Here is a 23,715-nt window from a genome sequence, read left to right on the forward strand (position 1 = left end):
CTTTTACAAGCAAATCTATACCATTCCATCTTTTGACTATTATGTTCTGTTTTAGAGTAATCATCTGCTCTACTAGGAGAAATTGAATAGAAGTACTTGTAAAACAATTGTAAAAATTGCACGAAAATGATTGTTTTTGTTGATGCCAGGCAAGAATGGAATCAGAGGTTACATCGCGCTTGATAAAGGGAAAAGCATGAATCGAATCAAGGGGTGGTTTCTAGGACGAAACATCCTTCCAGCGAAGAAGGGGTTGTGTCCTGGTGACCCAGTTTCTTTTCAAGGGGTTGAATGAACGCTACTTGGCGCCGATGACGTCATTGCCGACCTCATTTCCGGTTCCCGGTGCAGCCAGCTCTCCCAGCAACAGAGCCCCGTGAATCGAAGGACGTTCGCTCGTTCATCCGAGCCTCGCTCCATCGCATGAATGAATATCAAACCTCTCATGATCACCACAACGACCGTCTGCCGTTCTAAGAACATCCCTATTACTTCGGAACCATTGCGAACCCATATCAAACTCCACAATAATGCAATTCGATACTGTTCAAACCAATATCTCTTTCTGTTCTTCTAAAATTACCAGTATTCTTCGTTTCCAATTTTCAATTCATCTCAAACCCAAAAAGGTAAAATCAAACGAATTTTAAATTAATTCTAATAATCTATAATTTTGTATGGTTTTTATTTAATTTATTTTGTAGGAATTTTTTTCTCTTCAATTGATGAGACGTGAAGTCTTTAAGTAGAACCAAAAAGATAGATTTCTTCAGGATTACTTTTATTCCAGAAGCTACGAAACTAGATTTCGTACACTGAAATCTATATAACACCTTATGTGTTTCGTTTCATTTATATCGTCCCGAATGTAGAATTAAGCGGAGTTTAAAGTACTGATCCGTCAATCCGATTGTTTCAAGATCATTTTAAATATGTAATTCTTAAATTAATTTGATTAAAAAAGTTATTATTGACTTCTGCGTACGAGATCTATATCTTCGACTATGCACAAAGAGGGTCATAGTTTTAAGAAAATTGCAGGTTCTAATTAGACCAATCTGCTTTTACACTGACAGGCCACCTCTGAAGAGAGGCGGCCCACTGCGGATGTTACAGGAACTAAATAACGTTATTCCATTGACTCGGTAGATTCTCTCCTTTTCATTCTTCCCAGTGTAATTACCAAACGAGTATCAACTCTAATTTTATTTTGACTTATATATATTTTTTTGTTTCAAATCAAGGGAAAGTACTACCACAGGAATGAGATGATACAAACGAGGAAGAAGTTGTCTATGCCTGATGGAACTTATTGGAGATCACCACAGGTGCAAAATGGAGAGAGGGTGTAACATCCTGTTGTGGTAGTCCTTTTGCAATCTAAGCATAAACAGTAAACAAAACGACATAAAAGCTGCAGTTCGTGCAGAATCGTATCTGAAAGGCTGAACAAAATTGCGTAGTGGAAACCAGATGAGGAGATCGGAGATGGTCGACCGGTTGGTTGGTGGTGGATTGGTAATGTAAACATAAACAGATGCAAAAAGCGAAAGCTATTTAGGAAGGTACGAGCAAGAAGCAAGTCTCAGTTGTGAAGGAGCCGTGCTTTCGTTCGTGTATTCGAGTCCCGGCAATTGCAGCTAACTGCGCTGTAAGATCAAGTGAGTGAGGTAAGTCGGTAAGGAAATGAGTATATGGAATGAGTGAGTACATTGCACGAATGCCACGGGATGAAAGTTCTTCCGCGTTGCCCGATTCTTGCTCCTTCCTCCTGCTTGCCTTGCGTAATGCTTTCTGGACCCAGGGGAAAGGAAACTCTTTCCGCAAACTTACTCATTAACCAAATCCTTCTCTTTAATCATCGGCCATACCACTCTTCTTTCATTATTTTTTTTATCGAAACAGGCGTTGATCGAGTTTTTGGATGATTATGGGATTTTTGCGCGTTACGCTGCTTCGTCTGCAAATTGTATTATACTATACTTATGGGAGAAAGTGCAGGTGTTTGTGGAGCGCACTTTCATGGGGATTACGTAAGTTGATTATTTAATAATTCCCATCGTTCCCTGCTTCTACATTTCGTATAACTTTTCTCGCTTTCTTTCTCTTTCTCTCTTTCTTTTCACTCGAACGCGCAAACACTTGTAATATCGATGCTTTTAATTGGCACGCGATATCCGTAATAAACCGAAACGCGTAAGAGGAGAAAATCGTTATAGCTGTATTTACCACTTTCTTATTTTTGCATTGCGAGGTAAGAATCGTTCGCGATGATAACTGTAGCTAGGATCTTCCAATTCAGACCAATAAATTTTTTGTTCCCTACAAAATACACAATACATAGTGTCTTAATATTTCTGTTATAGGTAGTATCTCGTTATTCACGATGTTTAAAATATAACTAATTAGTACTTAATTTTAGTACTTTTTTAAAACTTCTATCAAATGGATATATTAACTTGACCTTGGATGGTGTACTGAAAGACATGAAAGGATCACGTGAAGTTTTTTAAATGAAAACTTATATTTTTTATTGTTCCGTGCATGACTGGTACTCACCCACACATGTACTCACTATCTGCTTATAATTTAAAATTGAAATATCCAGCAAATGATTGGATGATATGAGAAATTGATACATTATTTTAGAAAGCTGTCGAGGCCAGCTAAAAAAGTATACTATAAAAATTAGATTTCCATTTGAAAAAACGCCAAGTTACCGTTATCCTTCCTTCAGGAAACATTTCTAGGTCGAAACGAAACATTCGTATAATAAATTTGTAAGAGCACTAAAACCATTTATAAATTACTTTTTTTTTAATATAGTGGATATGGCAATCCAAAAAAAAACAAGCTTAGCCTATAAAAAACGGAGGCAAGTATATAGGTCATCTAGCGTAAACAATATACAAAAAACAAGCTTCGCCTGTAAAAAAAGGCGGCTAGTACATAGTTCATCTAACATGAATAATATAGAATAATAATATATTGCAATTAAAAAATGTAGTGAAGTCCAATTGCTGGGCAAGTATATATTTTTAAGGTGGCAAAAGAAAATTTCGAAAAAAAAGGTAACACAAAAAGCTTCTTGCCTGGGACACCTTGTATGTAATAACAACATTTTTAACTTACGAGAAGCAATGCTTGTATGATCATTTACCGACTTAAGTATGAACATTACAGGCACAGCAAGTACTATTCTTGTGTTACCATTTTTTTCAAAATTTTCTCTTTTGCCACCATAATAATATATACTTACCTAACAATTGGATTTCATTACTTTTTTTAATTGGAATATTTTTTTTACTATATTATTTATGTTAAATGATTTAAATACTTGCCGTCTTTTTTTACAGGCGAAGCTTATTTCTTGTGAGATATTATTTATGCTAGATGACCTATATACATGCCCCCTTTTTTTATAGGCAAAGCTTGTTTTTTGTGGGATCTCATAATGTTTTTTAATTTCTATATTATGTAAGGTCTCTTCTTTTTCGCTGCACTATCAAACTGGTGTAGTTAGTTGAAATAAGATAAACATATGTTTTCTCATTTTAATTCATTGCACTAGTGCAGCAACGCAGCGGAAAAGAAGAGACCTGTAATTATTACAATGCGCAGTAATCGCTGGATCAACTATATCGATTATACCGATTATATTTGATTGCTCCCGTTAAGCTGCATTCATGCAGACTTTGTTATCGATTGTGTTCGGGCATGCTAATGCTTTTTAAACGCTAATTAAAAAATATGACACGATTGATCATTTCAGGCATTTTGCTGCAGCGCTGAATAACCCTGAGCACAATCATTAACATTAGATAGTAATCAGCTTCAGGGCGAAGGCATCCGGGAAATATTGAAGAAGAATTGAAAAAAAACTGTTTTTTTTTTACATAACGGAAAAACAAAGAATGAGATCTCAGTAATGCATAGCCTGTTCTTTACGTTTATGGCCTTATTTTTAAGCTTTTTTAAAATGTATTCAAATGAGACTAGAGTCAAACGATGTCGATTTATAATGTATTATGAAATGTCATGGAAATTTAGTTTTAAATTAAGACGGCCAAACTTGCTGTAAATATTACGCGGTAGCGCTCGGCGATATGTACTTGCCGTCGAGACCCTACCTTATCGTTTGATAAATCACGTAACAGAAGTTTTAAGACACCCTGTATATATCTTTATTAAATTTGCCAAATTTTTTACATATATTATGCCACGTGAAATATAAAAGTTTTGTAATAATATGTATTTTTTTTGTAGAATCTCTGCTATTGATAATATTTTTACCTGGTAATAAGGCCGCGACAACTAGTGCTGTCTAGCGGCTTCAGTCGGGACTTGGAGGAGGGTGAGAAATACGATTTACTACTCGGGGTAACTCGTCTTGGTCTCCGAGGGTAGAACCTAGAACGTGGAGCGCTCCGAGTTAGCGCTTGAGCGTCAAATCTGCGAAGTGGGGATGCGGACTACGGACCACTCGTGACTCGTGTTGGTCGACAGTGACGGTTGGTCGGGTCGTTTGCAAGGTTCGCTACTTCTCCTTTGGCTTTGCTTGCATCGAGCAGCTTATTTGATGCGACCTGCAACCGGGCAGGCATGATCGAGGCCGCAGACTGCGAGGATCACGAGAAAACTCGCAAAACCCACGCAAGCTCTACTATCCTCGTCTGCAGATAGCTAGAGTAAGTTTAACCTTTTAACCCCTTACTGGAGATTCATGAACCGTCTCACCGGTCAAAACTTGTATTTAAAAAAATTCAGATTTTCCTTTCAACTCTCATGTTGGACCAATTGAGAGACACTACGCTCAACAGTACTTGCTCAGGATTTAAATTATGATAAGATAAGGAAAGCTTTTTTCCAATGTCTTTGCATTAATTTTGTTGTGAATCAAGAAAGTTCATTTCTTATTAAAAATTGTCGACAAATTTTCTGTACATTTATGCTTACATTTAAAAACGCTTGTTTGACTGGTGAAAGGTATCTTTGGTATTAAAATATGTGATTTGTATCCAACGTTGCCATTGGCATCCTTTATGAGCTTTACTTTGACATATAATGCTTATTTTATCTGATCGTCTCGACGCTTAAATAATGCTTTATAACACTCAGCTTGAAAGTGAGCTAGCGAAGCTTTATATGTGCCGAAAAAACTTTAGTGTTTCGCAACAAGGTTTCCTTTGCTCTACTTATGTATGTGTGTGTGTGTGTGTTAGTGTGTGTGTGTATGAGTTGGATAAAACTGCGGATAAAATATATACAAATCTCTGTAGATTAATGAAAGTTTAATATTTCGTTGTTGTAAAGACAAACATGCTTTAAAACGTCCGTAATGAACACTGAGTGGTTCAGATTTTTGTATAGATGTTTTGTTTTTTCATTGAGAAATTTAAAAGTGTTACAGCGCAAAGAGGGGAGAGTGATTTTCGATGATCCAGTTGCAAAGATGTACATAATAATTTGTTCCATGATCAAGGTAAAGGGGTCACGTGCTGGAAAATAAGAATCCAAAAAAATGCATGATAGTCTCAGTGGGAAACGCAGCAATCCAGATTCGGAAATCCGGAAGGACGAGTCGAACTTTCTTTGTCGGGTCTGGCCGGCCGGTTCAAACTTTCTACAACCACTTTTTCGCGAGAAACTTTTCAGAAACTGTGCCGTCCATCGGCGCAGAAACTGATCGCGCCGCGATATCGCCACGATTCCCCCGTAAATAAAGCGTAATGTAGACTGCTCCACACCTGGAAAAATCAATATTACCACTGCAACTGAACATCGATCGTTTCTCCCCCTCTTCAAAATATTACCGATACAAAGATTAGCAGATCCGATAATAAGCTGGTAATATTTTAATATAGTGACGTAATAAAAACTGTTCCTAGAAGCAATATGAAACATTATCTTTGCTTATCAGTTTCAATCCACGTAACGAACGATAACGGGCTAACGATCTCCGCTTGAGGAAGCGAATATCTATGTATGTACTACGTATGTATATGTTCACATATTACATGTATGTTACGTTAGGTCAAGTTTCTCTTCGATCCAATCACTACTTACGCCAGTGACTTCAAAAATAAGCAATTTAGCCAGTTACTTTTTATTACACAATTTTTATTTTCTGCACATGCGAGTTGAGAGAAAAAAACGCGATCGTGAAAGCATACTGGGAAATATTTTCTTCCAGAGTCAAGGTCGAAGACAATGAAAACAGTTTGGTGCATGTTAAATGAGTACTAATGATTTTTTATATACAGCTGCTATTGTAAGGCTTATAACGAGTTAATTTCTCCCATTACTTCGAATTGTATTCCATATAGATTAATGGGAGGAAATGGACTTAAATTAGTATGAAATAACTTGAAAGGGAACCAATGATTTATTTAAGAAAATATGGTGTAGAGTAGATGGGTTTCGTAGCAAGGTTCTTTATCGTGATCCCACTCCATTAATCGTCCAACTCCTATTAATGCTAGCTCTTGATAGTTTCCCTGACATTCTTGGTCATTTATATATATGTATACACCAGTGTGTAAGTCAGCAATCGATGATATCCATGTTAAAACTATTCCTAACAACACGAAAACCATAGATACCAAATTGAAAGCTTAAAACTTTCCCATTGTTTACTTTGTCTTGAAATTAATCTAACGAAACGTGCTTTCAGGTTTCATAGTAGACATAAGTGGATCGAGCTCTCGTCAGAATGGGCACGACAAATGCACAAACTGATGCTGAGCACAGTGCGGATGTAATTAATCCGAGTGGAACATCGGTGGAAGCATTCTTCGCGGAAGCTGTAATCCTGGTAACAGGTGCTACCGGTTTCCTCGGTAAAGCCATTGTGGAAAAGCTGCTAAGAGCCTGTCCGAGAATAGCAACGATCTTTATTCTGATTCGACCAAAAAGAGGACAAACGGTCGAGCAACGATTCAACCAATTCTTAAACAACTCGGTACTCTTCCCATTATCAGTCACATTCATGGTCTCTATCAAGAATAGAAATAATCGAACAAGAAACTGGCTTCTTTATAAACACTTGGATATTGTGGAGTAATAATATTAAACAGTCGTATAGTCGCTACTGCATGGTATATGGAGAGCTAGGATTATCGATTATACTTCCTCCACTGTAACCTTCCGTGCAAAAAGTATAAATTCTTCAAGGCACACGCGCGATAAATACAATGTCATTTGACAAAAGAAAAGATCGAAAGAGTAGACCAGTTTGGCATTAGTGTAATAGTTTTTCATAACCAATGGGATTTGAATGTTTTATAGTATTCTTCTTTTAGATTTTCGACAGAATTAGATGGGAGTGTCCTACAGCCTTGAGCAAAATCCAACCGGTGAAAGGTGACGTGAGCCTTGGGGATTTAGGACTGAGTGAGGAAGACAGGGCGATGCTTACGCAGAGGGTGAATATCGTTTTTCATAGCGCAGCTACCGTTCGATTCGATGAGCCACTTAAAGTCGCCGTCAATCTAAATACCAGAGGAACAGATCGCATTATCGAGCTTTGCAAAAATATGAACAACCTGGTCAGCGTCATACACGTTAGCACTGCGTACAGTAACGCAGATCAAACTGACGTTAGAGAAATGATCTACACGTAAGTATTTCTTTCTTGCTATTTTCTTAATTTTTATTTTTAAGAAAATAAAAGTTGCTCCGTATTCACGACGGTGCAAATAGAACTTTAAAAAAATAAAGCCTGAGAAATATTTTTGAAGATTACATTTAATGTAGAAATTTAATAAATTTTAGTACCCTATTTTTTTCATAAATATTTATTTCTGTTTCAAGCAAACATTTACGAGTTAAGTAAGTACCAGTTGTAAATTTAAAAGATTCTTGTTTCTCTCTTTCTGCGATTTCTATAATGTATATAAAAAATATTGTTTACTATAAAATATAAAATACAATTTGACATTTTAAAGACGTAAAAAATTTAATTTTACAGCTCTAAACTGAGACCGTATACAGCGATTGATATGTGCGAGAATTTGGACGATGGGACGCTGGACATAGTAGAGAGAAAAGTTTTGGGAAAACATCCGAACACTTACACATTGACCAAAGGATTGGCAGAAGACATAGTACAAACTAAGGGATCTAATTTACCAATCGCCATTGTTCGACCAAGCATTATTGGTAGTGCATATCAAGAACCATTTCCAGGATGGGTTGATAGCATATGTGGAATAACTGGTATTAATAATTAAATAATTTTAATTTAAGATAGATTTCAATATGATAGATCAAGGTATTGATTAAGAAACAAAGAATTAATCTTTCATAGGTATTATGACGGAAATTGGAAGAGGGACCATTAGAAGTATTGTATGCAATGATAAATTAATCGTGGACGTAATACCAGTTGACTTCGTTGTTGATACAATAATCTGTGCTGCCTGTCATATCGCTATGCAACCAAACGGCAATATAAGAGTTTATAATTGTACGAGTAGCACATATAATCCAGTTAGGTAAGCAATTCAAGAACTTTATCGATTACTTTCGTAAAATGATGCTTCTGGTAAAGATAATAAATATTAAACCGAGATTCTTCTCTTTATTAGATGGCGTGAATGGGGACAACTCACCCAAAAGCATGCTGTAGAATCTCCCTCGAAATATGTTATGTGGTATCCAGGCTTTACGTTTAGGACCAATAAATTTATTCACAAACTCGTAGTAGCCCTATTCCATTTTCTACCCGCATTTATTATAGATCTGATCTTAAGATTTCAAGGTGGTAAACCAAAGTACGTATACTTGTTTGCTTTTCTCTCTTCCTTGTGCTTTCTTATTTCTCTTTTATTTTACGTGTTTTCTTTTAATATAATTATAACGAACGTTGTTACAGAATGTTCAAAATTACAAAAAAAACCGATCGCGCCGCACAAGTTGGAACGTTCTTTTCTACAAATGAATGGATCTTTCACGGTAACAACATGGAGGAATTAGCTAAATGGGTAAAAGCATCTAACGATAGAAATCGTTTCAACGTAGACGTTAAAACTTTAGACTGGGATGCTTATGTACAAAAATATATGCTAGGTATCAGGAAGTATATTCTTAAAGAGAATCCTGATACTTTAAGCAAGGCCAGAAGCCGTCTCTTAAAGTAAGTCATTTCATTTTCTTAAAACTAAACTTACCATTGAACGGTCAAATTGATTTTTTTTTTAATGAAAATACATGTGCATACAAAATTTGTTAGTAGATTTAGTGTTAAACCTTATTTTTTCACTAAATAGATCGTAATCAATTAATTTCTTTCAGACTCTACTGGCTTCACAAAATCTTTCAAATTCTTAGTGTTTTTTTCTTGATAAAATTAATCACTCGAGCGGGTCGGTGAGGCTTACTCATATTCATCAAATTTCGAAGATGAAAGCGTCAGTTGGTATATTTACTATAAGACAAGATCTGTCGTTTTAGCGAAAAGTCGATACATTGTTTACACTTTGTACACTTTTTATGGTATCAACTTTTACACTGGATAAAAACAGAAATATGAAAAGCGTAGAAAGTGTAAAAAATGTAGCTAAAACGATTAAACCCATAACGATATAAGAACAATCTTTTATTCACTTGTATTCTGTGCATTGAAATTGCCTCGAAATAATTTTTACGCTAGAAATTAAGTTTATCGCTTCTAAAAATTAAGCAAGTATTTTATTACAGCTTGTATTCCTTTTACGAATTATCGTCATGATCTTTTAACCATAATGCTTCATATCTCTTACTATAATATATTATACATATAGTTAAAAAATCTATACATAATTAAATGGTGATATGCATAGTTGATTACCTACAAATGCTATTATGATATATTCTATATTAAAAATTTAATGATATATACGTTTATAGATATAAAAAGCAGCGTCAACTCGAGCAAAGCGCATCAAAAAAATATCAGCTTCTCATAATTGTATGTTCAAAAGTCACATAGATGACATTTTAAACAAAGGTGCCTAAAGACTGAGATCAATATAGCATATCGTTAAAATCACCATATCTGCCGAAATATGCCTTATAATTTAATAGTGAATAATTATTGTTACACGTGTGAATGTCATGTTTTACACCATTGCAGTGACTGAAATTCTATTTACTTATATATATATATATATATATATATATCATAGCTGACAGTAGGTGTCATAAATATAGTATATATATTGTTATATGTAGTTATCACAATAATGGAAAATTACATCTTTATATTATATACAGGGTGATACATGAATGAATTTTTTTTGAAAATAATGTTTCTCGTATCTTTAATGTTATTTTTTTTTATATCATAGTAGAAAATCTCGAGGTCAAGGTAATCGCAGTGTATGTATATGGACTCTGTATGGACGCCCGCAAAGGGGTCAAGGAAAATAAAAGACTTTATTATAGTTGCTACATAAAACTACAAAATGTGAATTCCAAATTTCAGACGCAATTTTCAATGGAGTATAATCCGATATTGATCATTAGTAAGCTCCTTCCTCTAATTAATTATTTATTCTCGGACACGTATTTTTTTAAACATTCGGAAGATTTTCAGCTGGAGATATATACAGGTGTCCACAAGACTGCTACAAGAAAAAGCACCTATCCCTTCTTAAAAAATAAAGTAGTTATTAATTGTCATATTAAATGTGTTTAGTGAATCAATCTGAGTAGCATTTAAATCAAGAGAAATGCTCTAGAAATTCTGCAGAAGACCTTGATGAGATTGATGACGTGATCTTGTTTAAAATTGTAAATAATATTCGATTTAGCAAGTTATTAAAGGATTTTATAATAAACATGTGATATGAAGCATATAACTTAATAAAAATATAAATCAGAAATATGTATATTTTTATATTTTTGACAGCCCTATAGATGTGTAACCAGTGGAGTTGTACCAGACCAGTATGTGACCGTTTGCTTCTGTGTGGTAAAGTAGTTTTATGCGTTATGACTAGCAGTAGAATGGTAGCGGAAGCGGAAATTTTAAACTATCAGCAGAAAAAATGATTGTAAACATGGGTTTGTGCAGCATCAATTCTTGAAGAAAAGCAATGATTATTGAGTTTTGCAAGCTCATCAATATAATGAACACATGGAAATTGATTCAACGACGATGCTATGATCTGCTCTCTTACAAATATTCTTTGGTTGTGATATTATTGGCATTCACTTGCATATTCATTGGTACAATTCATTTTGGAGAGGTTAGGAATGTTTTCATTGTAATATATTTGAATAATTTCCAGAACTTTTTCCTCATGTTTGAAACTTGTAAAGTAGTAATATTTATTTTTCTGTTTTTAATAGGTTTGGTTAATATGGAGTAAAGAAAAATATGCTGCTGTTTTCCATTCCTTCAACGATAATATTTTAGGGAGATCCTATCAGAAAAAACTGTGCCAGCATGTTCCAATTGATATTGTTTATACTTGGGTGAATGGATCTGATCCAGCATTTATTAAGAGCCTTCAGAAATATGTTCCAGTAACAGATGTAAATACTGCAGCTTCAAGATTCAATGACAAAGATGAATTGCGATATTCGTTGAGATCTTTGGAGATGTATGCACCTTGGGTTAGACATATATATATTGTTACTAATGGACAAATTCCTAGTTGGTTGGATATGGATAACCAACGAATGTCTTTAATAACTCACAACGATATTTTTCTCAATCAAAATGATCTGCCAACATTTTCTAGTCCTGCCATTGAAAGTCATATTCATAGGTAATTTGTTATGAATCTTTACTTTTCTTTCTTTATTAATCATTATCAATAACTGGTTTAGGATACCTGGTCTCTCTGACAAATTTTTATATTTTAATGATGATGTTATGCTTGGTGCTGAAATTTGGCCTGAAGATTTTATAACACACGCAGGTGGTCAAAAAGTATATTTGGCGTGGTGGGTGCCAGATTGCTCAGACGTTTGTCCTTGGGCATGGGTAGGGGATGGATCTTGCGACTTAGCATGCAATACAACATTGTGTGAATTTGATGGTACTTGTAATTACTTTTAGGTCTATTCATTTTTTTAGCTTTTAACTACCAACATGCTAATTTACTTATGAAATTATAGACATGTGATCTGTCATATTATCATAAAAATAATGTTATGGTTACAATTTTGTCTCATCATTTATTCTAAAATATTGTTAGCAATATTTCTTCTATCTTATATCCGATACAATTCATTACTGATGATTAATGGAAAGGTAAAAAGATACAATAAGTACAAAATAAATAATATAACATAAACAAATCAATAAGCTGGATCTGTCAGTAGTTAAAAGCTAATTCAATTAATTTAAGTGTTTTTCCATTAAATATTTAAAATTGACAGGTGGAGATTGTGAGAATACTTTGACTTCTACCAACAGTGAATTAAATGATGAGGAGCAAGACTATCCCTACAAATATTTGGAAGGAACGGGTGAGAAAGTTAAGGAAACTTTAAAGATGTTAAATCAATTGCAATTACAAAATAATCCTTTGCATATTGGAGTGAGGAAGGCATTAGCAGCAACCTCCTTAGATGATTATGCTTTAATAAAGACTGCTAGAAACCAAAATCTCAAAGAACAAACAAAAACAAGAAATTTTAAGCTAAAGACTGATACTCCAAAGTTAAATATAACAAATCAAACAGGGTTGGATGGTACTATGCTTAAGACTTTATTGACTAAACATATTAATATATATAGAAGTACAAGAGAAAATCGTACTGTCCGTCGGAATCATTTAAAACGTATTTTTAATGATGATATCATAAATTTAATACCTTCGAACAGCTCTGTAATAACTAATGCATATAAATATTCTGAACAATGGAAACTTCGGACGAGGAGGCTTGATACCTATGCTGAGTCATTGTTATATGTGAACAAGATTTATAATCAAGCATATGGTTTCGAGAGGAGAAGAGTACCGGTCCATATGCCACATTTAATCGATAAGACAATCGTAGAAAGCATGCAATCAAAATTTGTTGCAGAATTTAGGAAAACTTCTAGTCATAGAATAAGAGATTCTGAGGATATGCAATTCGCGTTTTCCTATTTTTATTTCCTAACTAGTGAGAAAGAAACCGTTCAAATCGGGGAAGTTTTTGATAAATTTGATACCGACAAGTCAGGGTTAGTATTAAATGATCAATAATCTGATGATAATTATAAAATTATATATAAACCGATAATTTTTATAATTCTTACAGTACATGGTCAGATAGGGAGATTAGAACCTTTTTAACGAAATTGCATCCGTTACCACTGGATTACAGTCTAGTCGTAGAATTCGAGAATGTTATTACTAATTGTTCGCAGAATATAAAGCTCCCTAAAGTAATAGAAACACCTCCAGGCGAAAGATATATCGATTCAGTTCTTGTAAGTAAATATTTCTTATTCATCTAGAATTCTAAACGACAATTTATATTGTGTATTTTATAGCCAACAATTTCCAAGGAATTGATTGAGAAGTGTGAAACAATTGCTGAAAAGATTCATGATAAATTCGGAGAGCGTAAACGTTATCAACATGAGATAAAAAAGGCTGGTAAGATCGAAATTTTTGAGATGCTTACGAGTAATGTTTCCCTAACTGTTCAACTTCTAGATGAAATTAGACGTGATCCAAAGTGAGTATGTACAATGAATCTTAAAACTTCTACAGATTATTTTGTGCATTTTGGCAAATGTTTAAAATAATTCTAGTTTATATACTTTTTCAGAAAGTTTATATGCCTAAATGACGACATGGATCATCATAGGCTCTCGGAGAATGAAATCGTTCGTGCTTTACTCGGTGATTTTTATCGCTCTCTTTATCCAATGAGAAGTTCCTTCGAGCTTCCACCACAGTACCGAAATCGTTTCACGCACCGAGACGAGCTCTACGAGTGGCGATCAAATCGTGCCAAAGCTAGAAATTTATTATTAGGCTTAGTTGTTGTACTATTGTGTATTACAATTTATCACCTGTTTTACCACCATATAAGAAGAATCCTGAGAATCCGCCCGTTGCCCGCTTTACACGTATAACTCTAACAACATCATATCCTTTAATAATAATTAACCCTACATCTTTTTGATACAGTGATACACATATAACAATTTTCGAACAGTGCAAATATAAACCGTTTGGTTTACCATTTTTTAACAGTACTACAATTTAGCCAACCGGCAGGATCGATATGCATAAGTTATAATAATTATCTTGTACGATCCATGAAGAAAGACTATGCTTCTTTTACTAGTCATACAAGCAAAGATTTCACCTGAAAATCTTAAGCTTATTACACAATATCACTAGTATTTTAAGGTATACCATACTCTGTTGTATGTTACATTGTTGAAACAAAAAATAAATATATTTGTTGAATAAAAATGAACAATTTATACAAAGTAGCTTTCGCTACATACTGTTTGTTAGTAGGTCAGGTGCTTCTGGAACACTTCAAAGGAGAGTTATTGGGATATCAAGAGAAAAAGCTAACAACGTTAATTAGCATACTTTACATATCGCAGATAACGATTAATTCTAGCTGTTATCTTTCTTTCATCGCAGTATGCCACACCCACTCCACGAAGAATTAGGCTTAATGCACATAAAATCAGTTGACGCTTTAACACTTTGATGTATGGTGTTACATTTAAGTGACACCCTTTTCTTTGCAGTTTTTAATACTCCCGCTTCACTTACAAGGCTTTTTTATATTTAATTTTTATATAGTCCTAATATATTATGTTATTTCTCAATGATGTTAAAATTTCTCTATTCCATGATGGGAGTAAGTTATACACTAAGAAGCGAAAAATGCATACGTTTTTTAATGAAAATTCTTGCAATAAAGGATTAAGTTACGTTACATTTAAAGAGTGTCGTAGTAACGTACGTCTTGCGTAATAATTAAAACGCAAAGCATCAAGCCGCTTATGTACGTAAAGGCTTATTCCTGAAATATTTGGGGCGCTAAACTGTAGGATAATAATTATTCCTACCGATTTGCAATGCATTCCTTCATACACAACGAAGAAAAATGATGATTCGTAAAAAGAGCTTTCATTAATGCTCGCTTGTCTTTTCCAGGGAATTTAACAATATCTAATGCTCATAATAGTTTTAACACTCGATATAGAGAGTTTCCGGAAACTAGATCAGGGACTTCCCAGAGAATGACATAATTACTGGCATATCGGTAGCAAAAATGTACTGATAAAATATCACGAATCATTTGATATCGAAAGGTGAGATAAAGCACGTTACATGTGTCTGGCAATTTTAGGCAATTTAAATTTCCCCTCTATACAAATTGAAGTGTGATAAGATTGATAACGCAAAAAAATATTGTTACATTGAAAATTACTGCTTAACGTAGTCGTTAAAATCTTTAGGATCACCAATGCTCCACTTTAACGATTTTTGCATCATTTCGACGGATGTACGTGTTTCACACCTTTTTCTTCATTGAATGTTTAAAATCTGCAAAAATTGAATCGGTGAGATATAAAGGTACAACAATAAATTTATTTTCAGTAAAGTATTTCTATATAAGAAATTTTAAAATGAATTTTAGTCAAAGAATACATCTCGAGATACTATAAGAATAAAAATCACGTGCATTTCTCTCAATAGAAGTAGGAATTTCATATGGATGATCCAGCAACGTGTGTTAAGACCAGAAAATTCCTACAATTCAATGTTCCCAGTGACTCCCATCGCACGTAAAAATGAAGAAAGCTTGCGAATTAATGTCAATGAATCAGACCACTCAGATAACGTAAACGTGCTGTTAAAGGTGAGAGATCATTTTAAGATTTGTGTTAGATATGATAAGAGGCGCCAATAATTAGGTGTTAATTGATTGATCGACAAATATGTGTAAAAAGTAAAATTTGTTTAAGGAAGAAGAGGAGGAGTGTAACAAGAGGAAATTTGTTTGCTGATAATACAAACTTATGATTGGACTTCTGTCACTCAAACTATCGTTTTGTCTCCCTTCATCGTTCTCAAAAATCATTGCTTTTCTCCCACGATCTTCGAAAGCACGTTGGATTCTAAAAATAGCAAGACCTCGATTATTTTTAGTGTTCGATGACATCAGTTCCTAGCGCCGGATCAGCAACGGGCGAATGGAGAGTTGTTTGACCGAGTCTCACTGTGATAAGAAAAAGAGGAAGATAGAGTGTTGGAGCAACGGTAAGTAAGAGAAAGAGAGAGAGAGAGAGCGGATAGATACTACGGGCGGGACCACCACGAGCTCGTCACGCAACAAGGAAAGAAAACGCACTGAAAACTGACCTTACGTTTCTTCCAAGTTTATCCGGTCGAGTATTGCAAAGTCTAAATAAGAAACGCAGAAAAAACTTGGTGAAAAAAAAATTATCTCTACTGGACAATGACACGGCTCTCAAATGATTTATAAATAATTTCAAAGCAAAAGATTAAGGAACCAAAGAGTAACTGGGCTTACTTGTGTTTTTTGCGTTCGTTATCTTTCTCTTGTTCTTCCTCCCCCTCCTCCTCTTCTCTCTCGCTGGAGATCACGACTGGAGAACGCTATCTACGCCTGACCCGGATTTTACATCCAGCTTCGTGATATTTTTGTCCGGATTTCACGAAGAAGAAGAAAGGCGTTTAATGGGGGAATCTCCCCCTCCCCCCCCCTCCCCATTCCAGTTACTGCCTCTTTATAAGAGCAGAAATTAAATTTTGTCAGAGTGAAACAATAAAAGGCTGGCCAACAGAGTTTATCCCAAGTGCAAGCTTGCCTTACGAAACTTCGATGAGCTTTCAGCCTCGTACAGCGAATTTCACACGATGTTTCTGCCAAGATTTTCAGACCATGCGGCGCGTCTCTTACAGTGGAATATATATGCGTATATGTATTGGTGTGCATACAAGGAATAAGCTGTTATTAACGAGAATGACGCTCGCTTTCTCTCTCTATCTCTCTTGATTTTTCCTCACTCCAATGTTATTAGCGCACAAAGTATCCTCGGCTCAATTGAGAGAAACGAGTTTACCGCGCAATTATTTCTGCAACGGCAGCCTCCGCATAATTATCCTCATCAATATTAAAAATCGTCCTGCGATTGGAAACACGAGTACCGAGTGACGTTGTTAATCAGTGCTGGATCCTCGTTTCTACGATTGAAGCAAAATTCTTGGCTAATAATAGATCTAATAATTACTGGCCGTGGTTTTAATATCGCTGTAGACAACGTGACGAGTGGCGTGTCACTCGTGACGCGTGAATTCACGATTCACGCGTAACACGTTACCAAATAGACGTCTACCTTGCGATTTCTTTACGCGCCATCCTCGCGCTTGTTAATTTCAACAAAACTGCTAAATTTAGAACCTATTTGATGCAAGTGCGTCTTCAATATTGTTTTTATATACAAAATGCTTATTTTTGTAGGAACATCATTGGAAGTTAGAAATCCGAACTGCGCTTTGGACAAGGATTTGTCGGTACAGAAAGTATTGACGTAACGGATGCTCTGTCATGGAAGTTTCGCCAATTGGAAATCATATTTTCTCCTTAAAAATTCGATGCTTCCTCGAAAAAAGGAGCCTCGAGAAGATACGCTTTTTATGGAATTGGTTGCCAAATATACGCCTACTTTGGGATATCCCTAAGCATCAATGTGTGATTGCAAATTTCAACAAGTTTGCTAAATTCAGAATCCGATTACTCCAAGTGCATCTGCAATATTGGTTCTATATTCAAAAAGCATATTTTTTATAGGAAATTGTTGAACGTTAGAAAACCGACCTGTGCCTGGGACAAAGTTTTATTGGTATAGCGAGCATTGACGTAATGGATGATGCAGCGTGTGTGCTTTGTGATGGAGCTGAATGAAGCTTTGGCCAATTGGAGTGTACACTCTCTTCCTGGAAGTTGAACGCTTCTCCTCATTGAATGAAGGGAACCACGAATGAAGAATTTCAAAAATCACGATTCACGTGAAATTCGTTTCTAAATAAACTACTGTATCTCGTAACATCTATACGAGTTTGCTGATTTCGACAAATCTTAGCTGAATTTAGACTACGAATGCTCCAAGTGAGCGTACCTCGTCGTTTCTATATATTCAAAACGTTTCTTATTTTTCCAGGTAAATTACCTAACGTTAGGCATGGCAAGTTGTGCATGGGATGAAGATTTGTTGGTACAAGGAGCATTGACGTAACGAATGATGCAGTGTGGATGCTTCTACGATGGAAATTTCATTAATTCGAAATTGTATTTCTCCTGAAAAATTCGACTCTTCCTCGACGAAAGGAACCTCGAGGAAAGACGATTGACGTCGAATTGGTTACCAAATAGACGCCTACTTTGGGATATCCCTAAGCACCAACATTGCGATTGTAAATTTCAATATATCTTTCCTAAATTTAGAACTCGATAGCTCCAAGTACGTCTATCGCGTCGTTTCTGTATTCTAACGAATTTTTTTGTACAGGAAAGTGGCTCATTAATAACGTAAACTGTATCTAAGGCAAAGATTTGATAGTGCAGCGAGCATTGACGTAATGAATGATGCTACGTAGATGTTTTTGCGATGGAGCCGAACGATGCTTTTGCTAATTGGTAACTACATTTTCCTCTTGAAAATTTAACACTTCCTGTTTTTCGAGGAAAGGAACCACTGACAAACACGCTTAATCCTTAGTATCATTACAGGTGTATTAATTTCAACAGACCTTTGTTTAAAACCCAATTACTTTAAAGTGTGATTGCCAAGTCATTTATGTATTCAAAATGCTTTTTTTTACAGGAAAACGGTCAAGTGCTAGAAACTTGAACTATGCCTGAGACATCGATTTGTAGGTGCAGCACGCCTTGACGTAACGAATGATATAGCGTTAACGCTTCCACAGTGTGACTGAACGAACTTTGGTCAATTGGAAACTGCATTTTCTCCTGAAATTTCGCCGCTTCCTCTTCTTGGAAGAGAGGGACCACGGTCGAAGAGTTGTAAATCCACACGCAGCAATCTAATCGCAGTAAGATCGTTCATCATTGATTCTTGCGTGGTTTCTGCGTGTATCTATAGTAGCTCGACGAAAGAAGCGCCCACGTAAACCCTTTAGCGAATGCCAATACGGTGTTTCATAGCTTTTCTTAATCTTTCCCAGAAATTCCAAAGTCGAAAATAAAGAGGACAGCGACTTTCGAAAATATGTGTCAATCATCAAGGTTTCGAAGAATTTGGCAAATTCAGTTTTTGATGAGGTCATTCGACAGTGGTATATAGTCTTGCAATTCGCGAAACTACCACCTGTTGCATGACCACCCCCGCACTCGTCCAAAATCTACGCTCTTCGAATACCCTTTTGCATTTCAATTTTATTCTTTATCATTTCTATTAACATCGGAATTATTTTGCTCGTTAAATTACAAACAATGCAGAGAATGTTTCTGGAACGAGTGTGTGGCTGATATTGTTCCGAAACCTTGATGAAAAAAGCAGGAATGTCTATGTATGCAAATCTGCGCGTGGCTATACGTTAAGTTGGAAAGCTCCGTTATGGACTATCCGTCAGCTTTTTAATTACTCCTAAAATGCAGTTCCATAAAAAAAAAAACACGAAAAGAGATAATAGAAAAACCATTGCATCAGCATTAGTGGATTATCGTGAGAATAGAAATGGGAATTACTAAATTATCTCGAAGGTTTTATCGTCAACATATCTCGTACACCTGGATAGATTCGCGTTTTATTGGTGGAACGAGCTACTTGGAGCTATTTATCGAATCGAAATGACGATAAAGGCTAAGCATGAATCAGCCGAAAGCCTTCCAGCTTATCATGCACGCATTGCAATTTTGATAAATTCAGTGCAATATTTACCGAGCTTCTCTTATGCGGTATGCATTGCGCTATTCGAACGCTGAAAATTGCGCAATAGAACTATCAGAGGGTTCAAACTTTAGCGAAATTTCACTGGACACTTGTCGCAAGAACTGGGTAGATCCGTGAAATGCTAAATTTGTGATGTTTACGTAATTTCCTCTGAAACGTTTCATCGGTCCAGATCTTCAATGGAACTGCGAAAAAGGCATCCTCGCTTCTGTATTTAGCCGTTAAATCATCGACGCACTACCGAACATACATATTAAAAAATGATATAAAAATATTTCCGGTGCTCTCTTTGCTACAAAAATGTAATTTTCTCTTTCCGCATTGTTCCCACGCTGTGACGCAGCAAGGTCCACCATCAATTTTCAGACAATCAACCAAGAAATTCCCTTCGGTAATGCGCGTTGAATGGAAAATGTGATTAAACGTATATATCCGAAAAATAGTAAAAGTTGCTGTTTTTCGCATCTATTTTAAATAGCTACATGCGTTTCCAATAGAGATGATCGATGTCGACGAAATATTTCAGTACTTTGTAATTTAGAATTATAAGAAATGATTGATCGATCGAGAAGCAGCGATCTCGACGAACAATTTTTTGTACACAGGTTTAAATACGCAAATTGTTAGATAATTTTGTATAGTACATAAAAGACAATGGCGAAGCGAATAACATTGCGATAGTCGAGCGAGTGGAAAATGAATTTTAGCGAACGAGTTTAATTGCTCGCCGATTGATAAGAGACGTTGAAGGGGAGCATCTGTTTTGGAGCTCCTTGAAAGCGAAGGAACGAGACTCGATCTTCTCATCCACGTCCTCATACCATGGATCCCTAGGGAAGTCGTGCTTCATCCTTGAAAAAGCTATGCTCGACGTACTGGCGACCCCGACTTACCTTCTCTACTAGTGAACAACAACAGGTTGCAAGTAAGAAGGCGGGTTGGGGGAGAGTGTTGCTAGCGCGAGGGAGGATTGGAGAGAGCCGAAGTGTGTAATGGTGGGGGCTAACGTTGCTTCAACTTGGAGTATATATGCTGGAACAGACGGATGCCACGCTACAGTTCACCAAGAGACAAAAGCGAGATAATCCGGGCCCGAACAGCCCCCTCGCTCACTTAGCACCTCAAGGAACCACTACTACTTTCTATCCACCCCCTGCTACCTATAGACCAACCGTGCTCATCTAGTGACCCCTTTGGAAACAGTGAAACAAACAGATCAGTGCTTCTATCCTACTCAGTGAAATGCAACCAAACGGAAGAGTGAATTTTTTTGGTGTCTCTGTACTCCTGTGCCTGGTCCTGGCGATCCTCTTGCCACAGGCATATGCACGGCCCTCCAGGATTAACAGGTAAATTAAACCACCTCATCCAAGAATTACCACGCTGTCTTTTTCCACTTGACGTTAATTATTTTAATTTCTAAATTTTTTTTACAGCAGACAAAAACGCCTGTCGGATCAGCGATTGGCCGAATTAGAGACACTATTGGGACTGGCCCAATTAAAAGGGATGATTGTAACAGTACCTGTTGCGTTTGGCCAGGTGGATCCAGCAAGAGTGTGAGTGCTCTCTTATCGATTTTCCAATGCTCAGACGACAATTCGATACGATATTAGCACGGTCCTCGACTTTTATTTTCCGCCACCGTTTTCCAAGGATTCCACGAAGACATAAACTAATTTCGCCAGCGAAACAACGAACGGAATAGAAAGTCACGATTATGTAGCTGGTCGACTGGCTGCCCCGGCACTGGCTTTTTCCACTTGCTTCTCGCTCCCACTCATACTCATGGTCATACACTTATCATCTTCATTTCTAACAACGTTCAATTGTCTAAAAGTCACAGATGAATATTTTTCAAGAATTTCTCAAACGATATTTTCGTGTCCACATTTTTCTTTTAAGCAGAAAATGACAGAGTTGACTTATTCCACTCGGCTCGGTCAGATTTCCTCTTGAATTCAGATGCGTCTGACTTATCCTCGTTGTACGGGGTGAAGGAAGGCACGCGTTTCGCTTACATTATTTCATCGACGCTGCCTCGTCTACGAATTCGCCTATTCACATATACACCCATAAAGTTACGTGCTTGTATTACGCGACGTGTGATACGACAGTCCCACCTCTTCTCCGGATTAACTCAACTCAACTTTCTTTATAACAGAATGACGCTACTGCTACGTGACACCGTAGAACCACATATCTGTTCTCCGTTAACCCTACACCTACCAACACCAACCTTACCCTTTCTCAACAAATTATTATTCCTCTTACCACTTTATCGCCGAATTTCTCATTATCTTATTATTACCATTATTATTATTTAAAATTAACAAGCGCACACTAGCAAAAACGCCAATTCAAATGCAGCTTGCGTGCTGTCTCATCCTTGCAGTTGCTTCTCTTGTACGCTTTTCCCTCTCGACTTTCCACGAAATTTCTCTCTCTCTCTCTCTCTCTCTCTCTCTGCTTAATTATATTCTGTACTTGAACCGTTCTACGCTAGAAATATAATACGTTATCGGCTTTTCCTTCCCCCCAATACTCGGGATAAGAAGTCGTTGTAATTATCTTCGGCAAGATAGGTTTTTTCTACTGCGAGAATAGTCGAATAAACTGATAGAAGAAAAATAAATTTATGGAGCTATATATATATGCGTATTCTAAAACTTTCCTTTGCGTTAATTGCTGATTTTTGGTTTCAGTGGCCGTCGCCGGCGGAGATCCATGGATGAACCGGAAATGGTCAAGATCCTTCGTCTCCTGAAAATCAACAATGAAGATCCGGTTAATAAAAATTTTTACAAACAGCTCGCTTTGTCCAGGGTATGTTTACTAGAATGATTGCTTTAAGTAGAAATGCGAGTACGAGAAAATAATCCTTTGTTATTGAATTACAGACGGAATTAGTGGACAGGCAAGGTGATTATCGGATGAACGATATGATTTAATGGGGAGTCAACGACTTCGTCAAGTCGCGGAATTTCCAATTTCGACCTCGAATTCGCCTCAGCAGTATTACGGACTCTCTCCTTCATCCGAGCTTTTTAAATTTAATCCAAATCTCTCTGCTTTTCTCCCTGTCTTTCTCTCTTCCTCTCTATTTCCATTAATCACACACACACATATACATAAATACATACTTCCTTTCCCTCTTTTCCTTTCCCATCTCAATTTTCAAAACTCTTGTCACCTTTTGACAAAATAATTTATTTGTTCTATTATTTATTGATTTTTAATTTATTAGTAGTTTATATTGTTGTACTTAAAACAGTTACGCTGTGTAGCTTGATTAGGTTTAAGGATTTACACTGATTCATCGCGATCATTAATCAATGCTCGTGATTCGCGAAGAATCGTCTTGAACTCTGGACGTTGCATTGGCGTAGGCGTCTCGTTCCAAACAGATCTACTTTAAAAATGACTCTCACATTCCTCTCGCCTCCGCGTGTCATTCGCGTCATTCATTCGGCGATTCTACCTTAAGAATCTTCTAAACTGACACGAGACATCGACACCGTCCGATAAGCAGACATTCTAGTAGTGTTAAGGAAAATTGTCAATCCCTATTCTGGATTCACGCGCAATCAGTATATACATATATATATATAAATATATATATATATAAATTATTTGGCCTTGTTCAATTATTGCTTGGTGCCACGCGTTATTCGTAATCTGTGCAAGCAACATTGTAAAGGCAATAAAGACTACTTCAATGTTATTTTATAGATTTAAGTTTTTATTTGTATCTTGTCCACTCTGTATCCATTAGAGTTTCTGCACACACTTTCCTTAAATCACTTAAATTT

At 36.1% G+C, this 23,715-nt stretch overlaps 3 protein-coding genes across 6 annotated transcripts; all 3 read left to right on the top strand.

The window, feature by feature from the left end:
* Nucleotides 1-1,036: 1,036 nt before the first annotated feature.
* Nucleotides 1,037-10,874, top strand: LOC136779799 (putative fatty acyl-CoA reductase CG5065). Of its 2 annotated transcripts, XM_066737630.1 has the most exons (11): nucleotides 1,037-1,670; nucleotides 1,906-2,033; nucleotides 4,267-4,688; nucleotides 6,674-6,961; nucleotides 7,302-7,618; nucleotides 7,813-7,830; nucleotides 7,970-8,217; nucleotides 8,309-8,495; nucleotides 8,589-8,774; nucleotides 8,876-9,136; nucleotides 9,295-10,874. In XM_066737630.1, the coding sequence occupies exons 4-11, from the start codon at nucleotides 6,713-6,715 to the stop codon at nucleotides 9,371-9,373; spliced, it is 1,545 nt and encodes a 514-aa protein (XP_066593727.1). In that variant the 5' UTR covers nucleotides 1,037-1,670; nucleotides 1,906-2,033; nucleotides 4,267-4,688; nucleotides 6,674-6,712; the 3' UTR covers nucleotides 9,374-10,874. The 2 variants fall into 2 exon arrangements, with proteins under 2 accessions (XP_066593727.1, XP_066593728.1); XM_066737631.1 differs by lacking the exon at nucleotides 7,813-7,830 and having other exon boundaries at nucleotides 1,126-1,670.
* Nucleotides 10,875-10,965: 91 nt separating this feature from the next.
* Nucleotides 10,966-14,386, top strand: Gnptab (N-acetylglucosamine-1-phosphate transferase subunits alpha and beta). Of its 3 annotated transcripts, none has more exons than XM_066737622.1 (7): nucleotides 10,966-11,231; nucleotides 11,335-11,756; nucleotides 11,818-12,029; nucleotides 12,373-13,165; nucleotides 13,243-13,414; nucleotides 13,478-13,665; nucleotides 13,759-14,386. In XM_066737622.1, exons 1-7 carry the CDS (start codon nucleotides 11,079-11,081, stop codon nucleotides 14,066-14,068), a joined length of 2,250 nt encoding a protein of 749 aa, XP_066593719.1. In that variant the 5' UTR covers nucleotides 10,966-11,078; the 3' UTR covers nucleotides 14,069-14,386. The 3 variants fall into 3 exon arrangements, with proteins under 3 accessions (XP_066593719.1, XP_066593721.1, XP_066593722.1); XM_066737624.1 differs by having other exon boundaries at nucleotides 11,057-11,231; nucleotides 13,742-13,907; XM_066737625.1 differs by having other exon boundaries at nucleotides 11,057-11,231; nucleotides 13,478-13,669; nucleotides 13,759-13,859.
* A 2,963-nt stretch (nucleotides 14,387-17,349) lies between these two features.
* Nucleotides 17,350-23,627, top strand: LOC136779418 (uncharacterized). The gene is made up of 6 exons (XM_066737002.1): nucleotides 17,350-18,404; nucleotides 18,500-18,627; nucleotides 18,815-21,252; nucleotides 21,340-21,462; nucleotides 22,609-22,729; nucleotides 22,804-23,627. Exons 3-6 carry the CDS (start codon nucleotides 21,146-21,148, stop codon nucleotides 22,852-22,854), a joined length of 402 nt encoding a protein of 133 aa, XP_066593099.1. The 5' UTR covers nucleotides 17,350-18,404; nucleotides 18,500-18,627; nucleotides 18,815-21,145; the 3' UTR covers nucleotides 22,855-23,627.
* The last annotated feature ends 88 nt before the right edge of the window (nucleotides 23,628-23,715 follow it).

Source organism: Prorops nasuta, unplaced genomic scaffold (genome assembly GCF_024137725.1).
Source record: "Prorops nasuta isolate Cenicafe-Biocafe unplaced genomic scaffold, Cenicafe_Pnas_1.2 PNAS00017, whole genome shotgun sequence".
Lineage (NCBI taxonomy): Eukaryota > Metazoa > Arthropoda > Insecta > Hymenoptera > Bethylidae > Prorops > Prorops nasuta.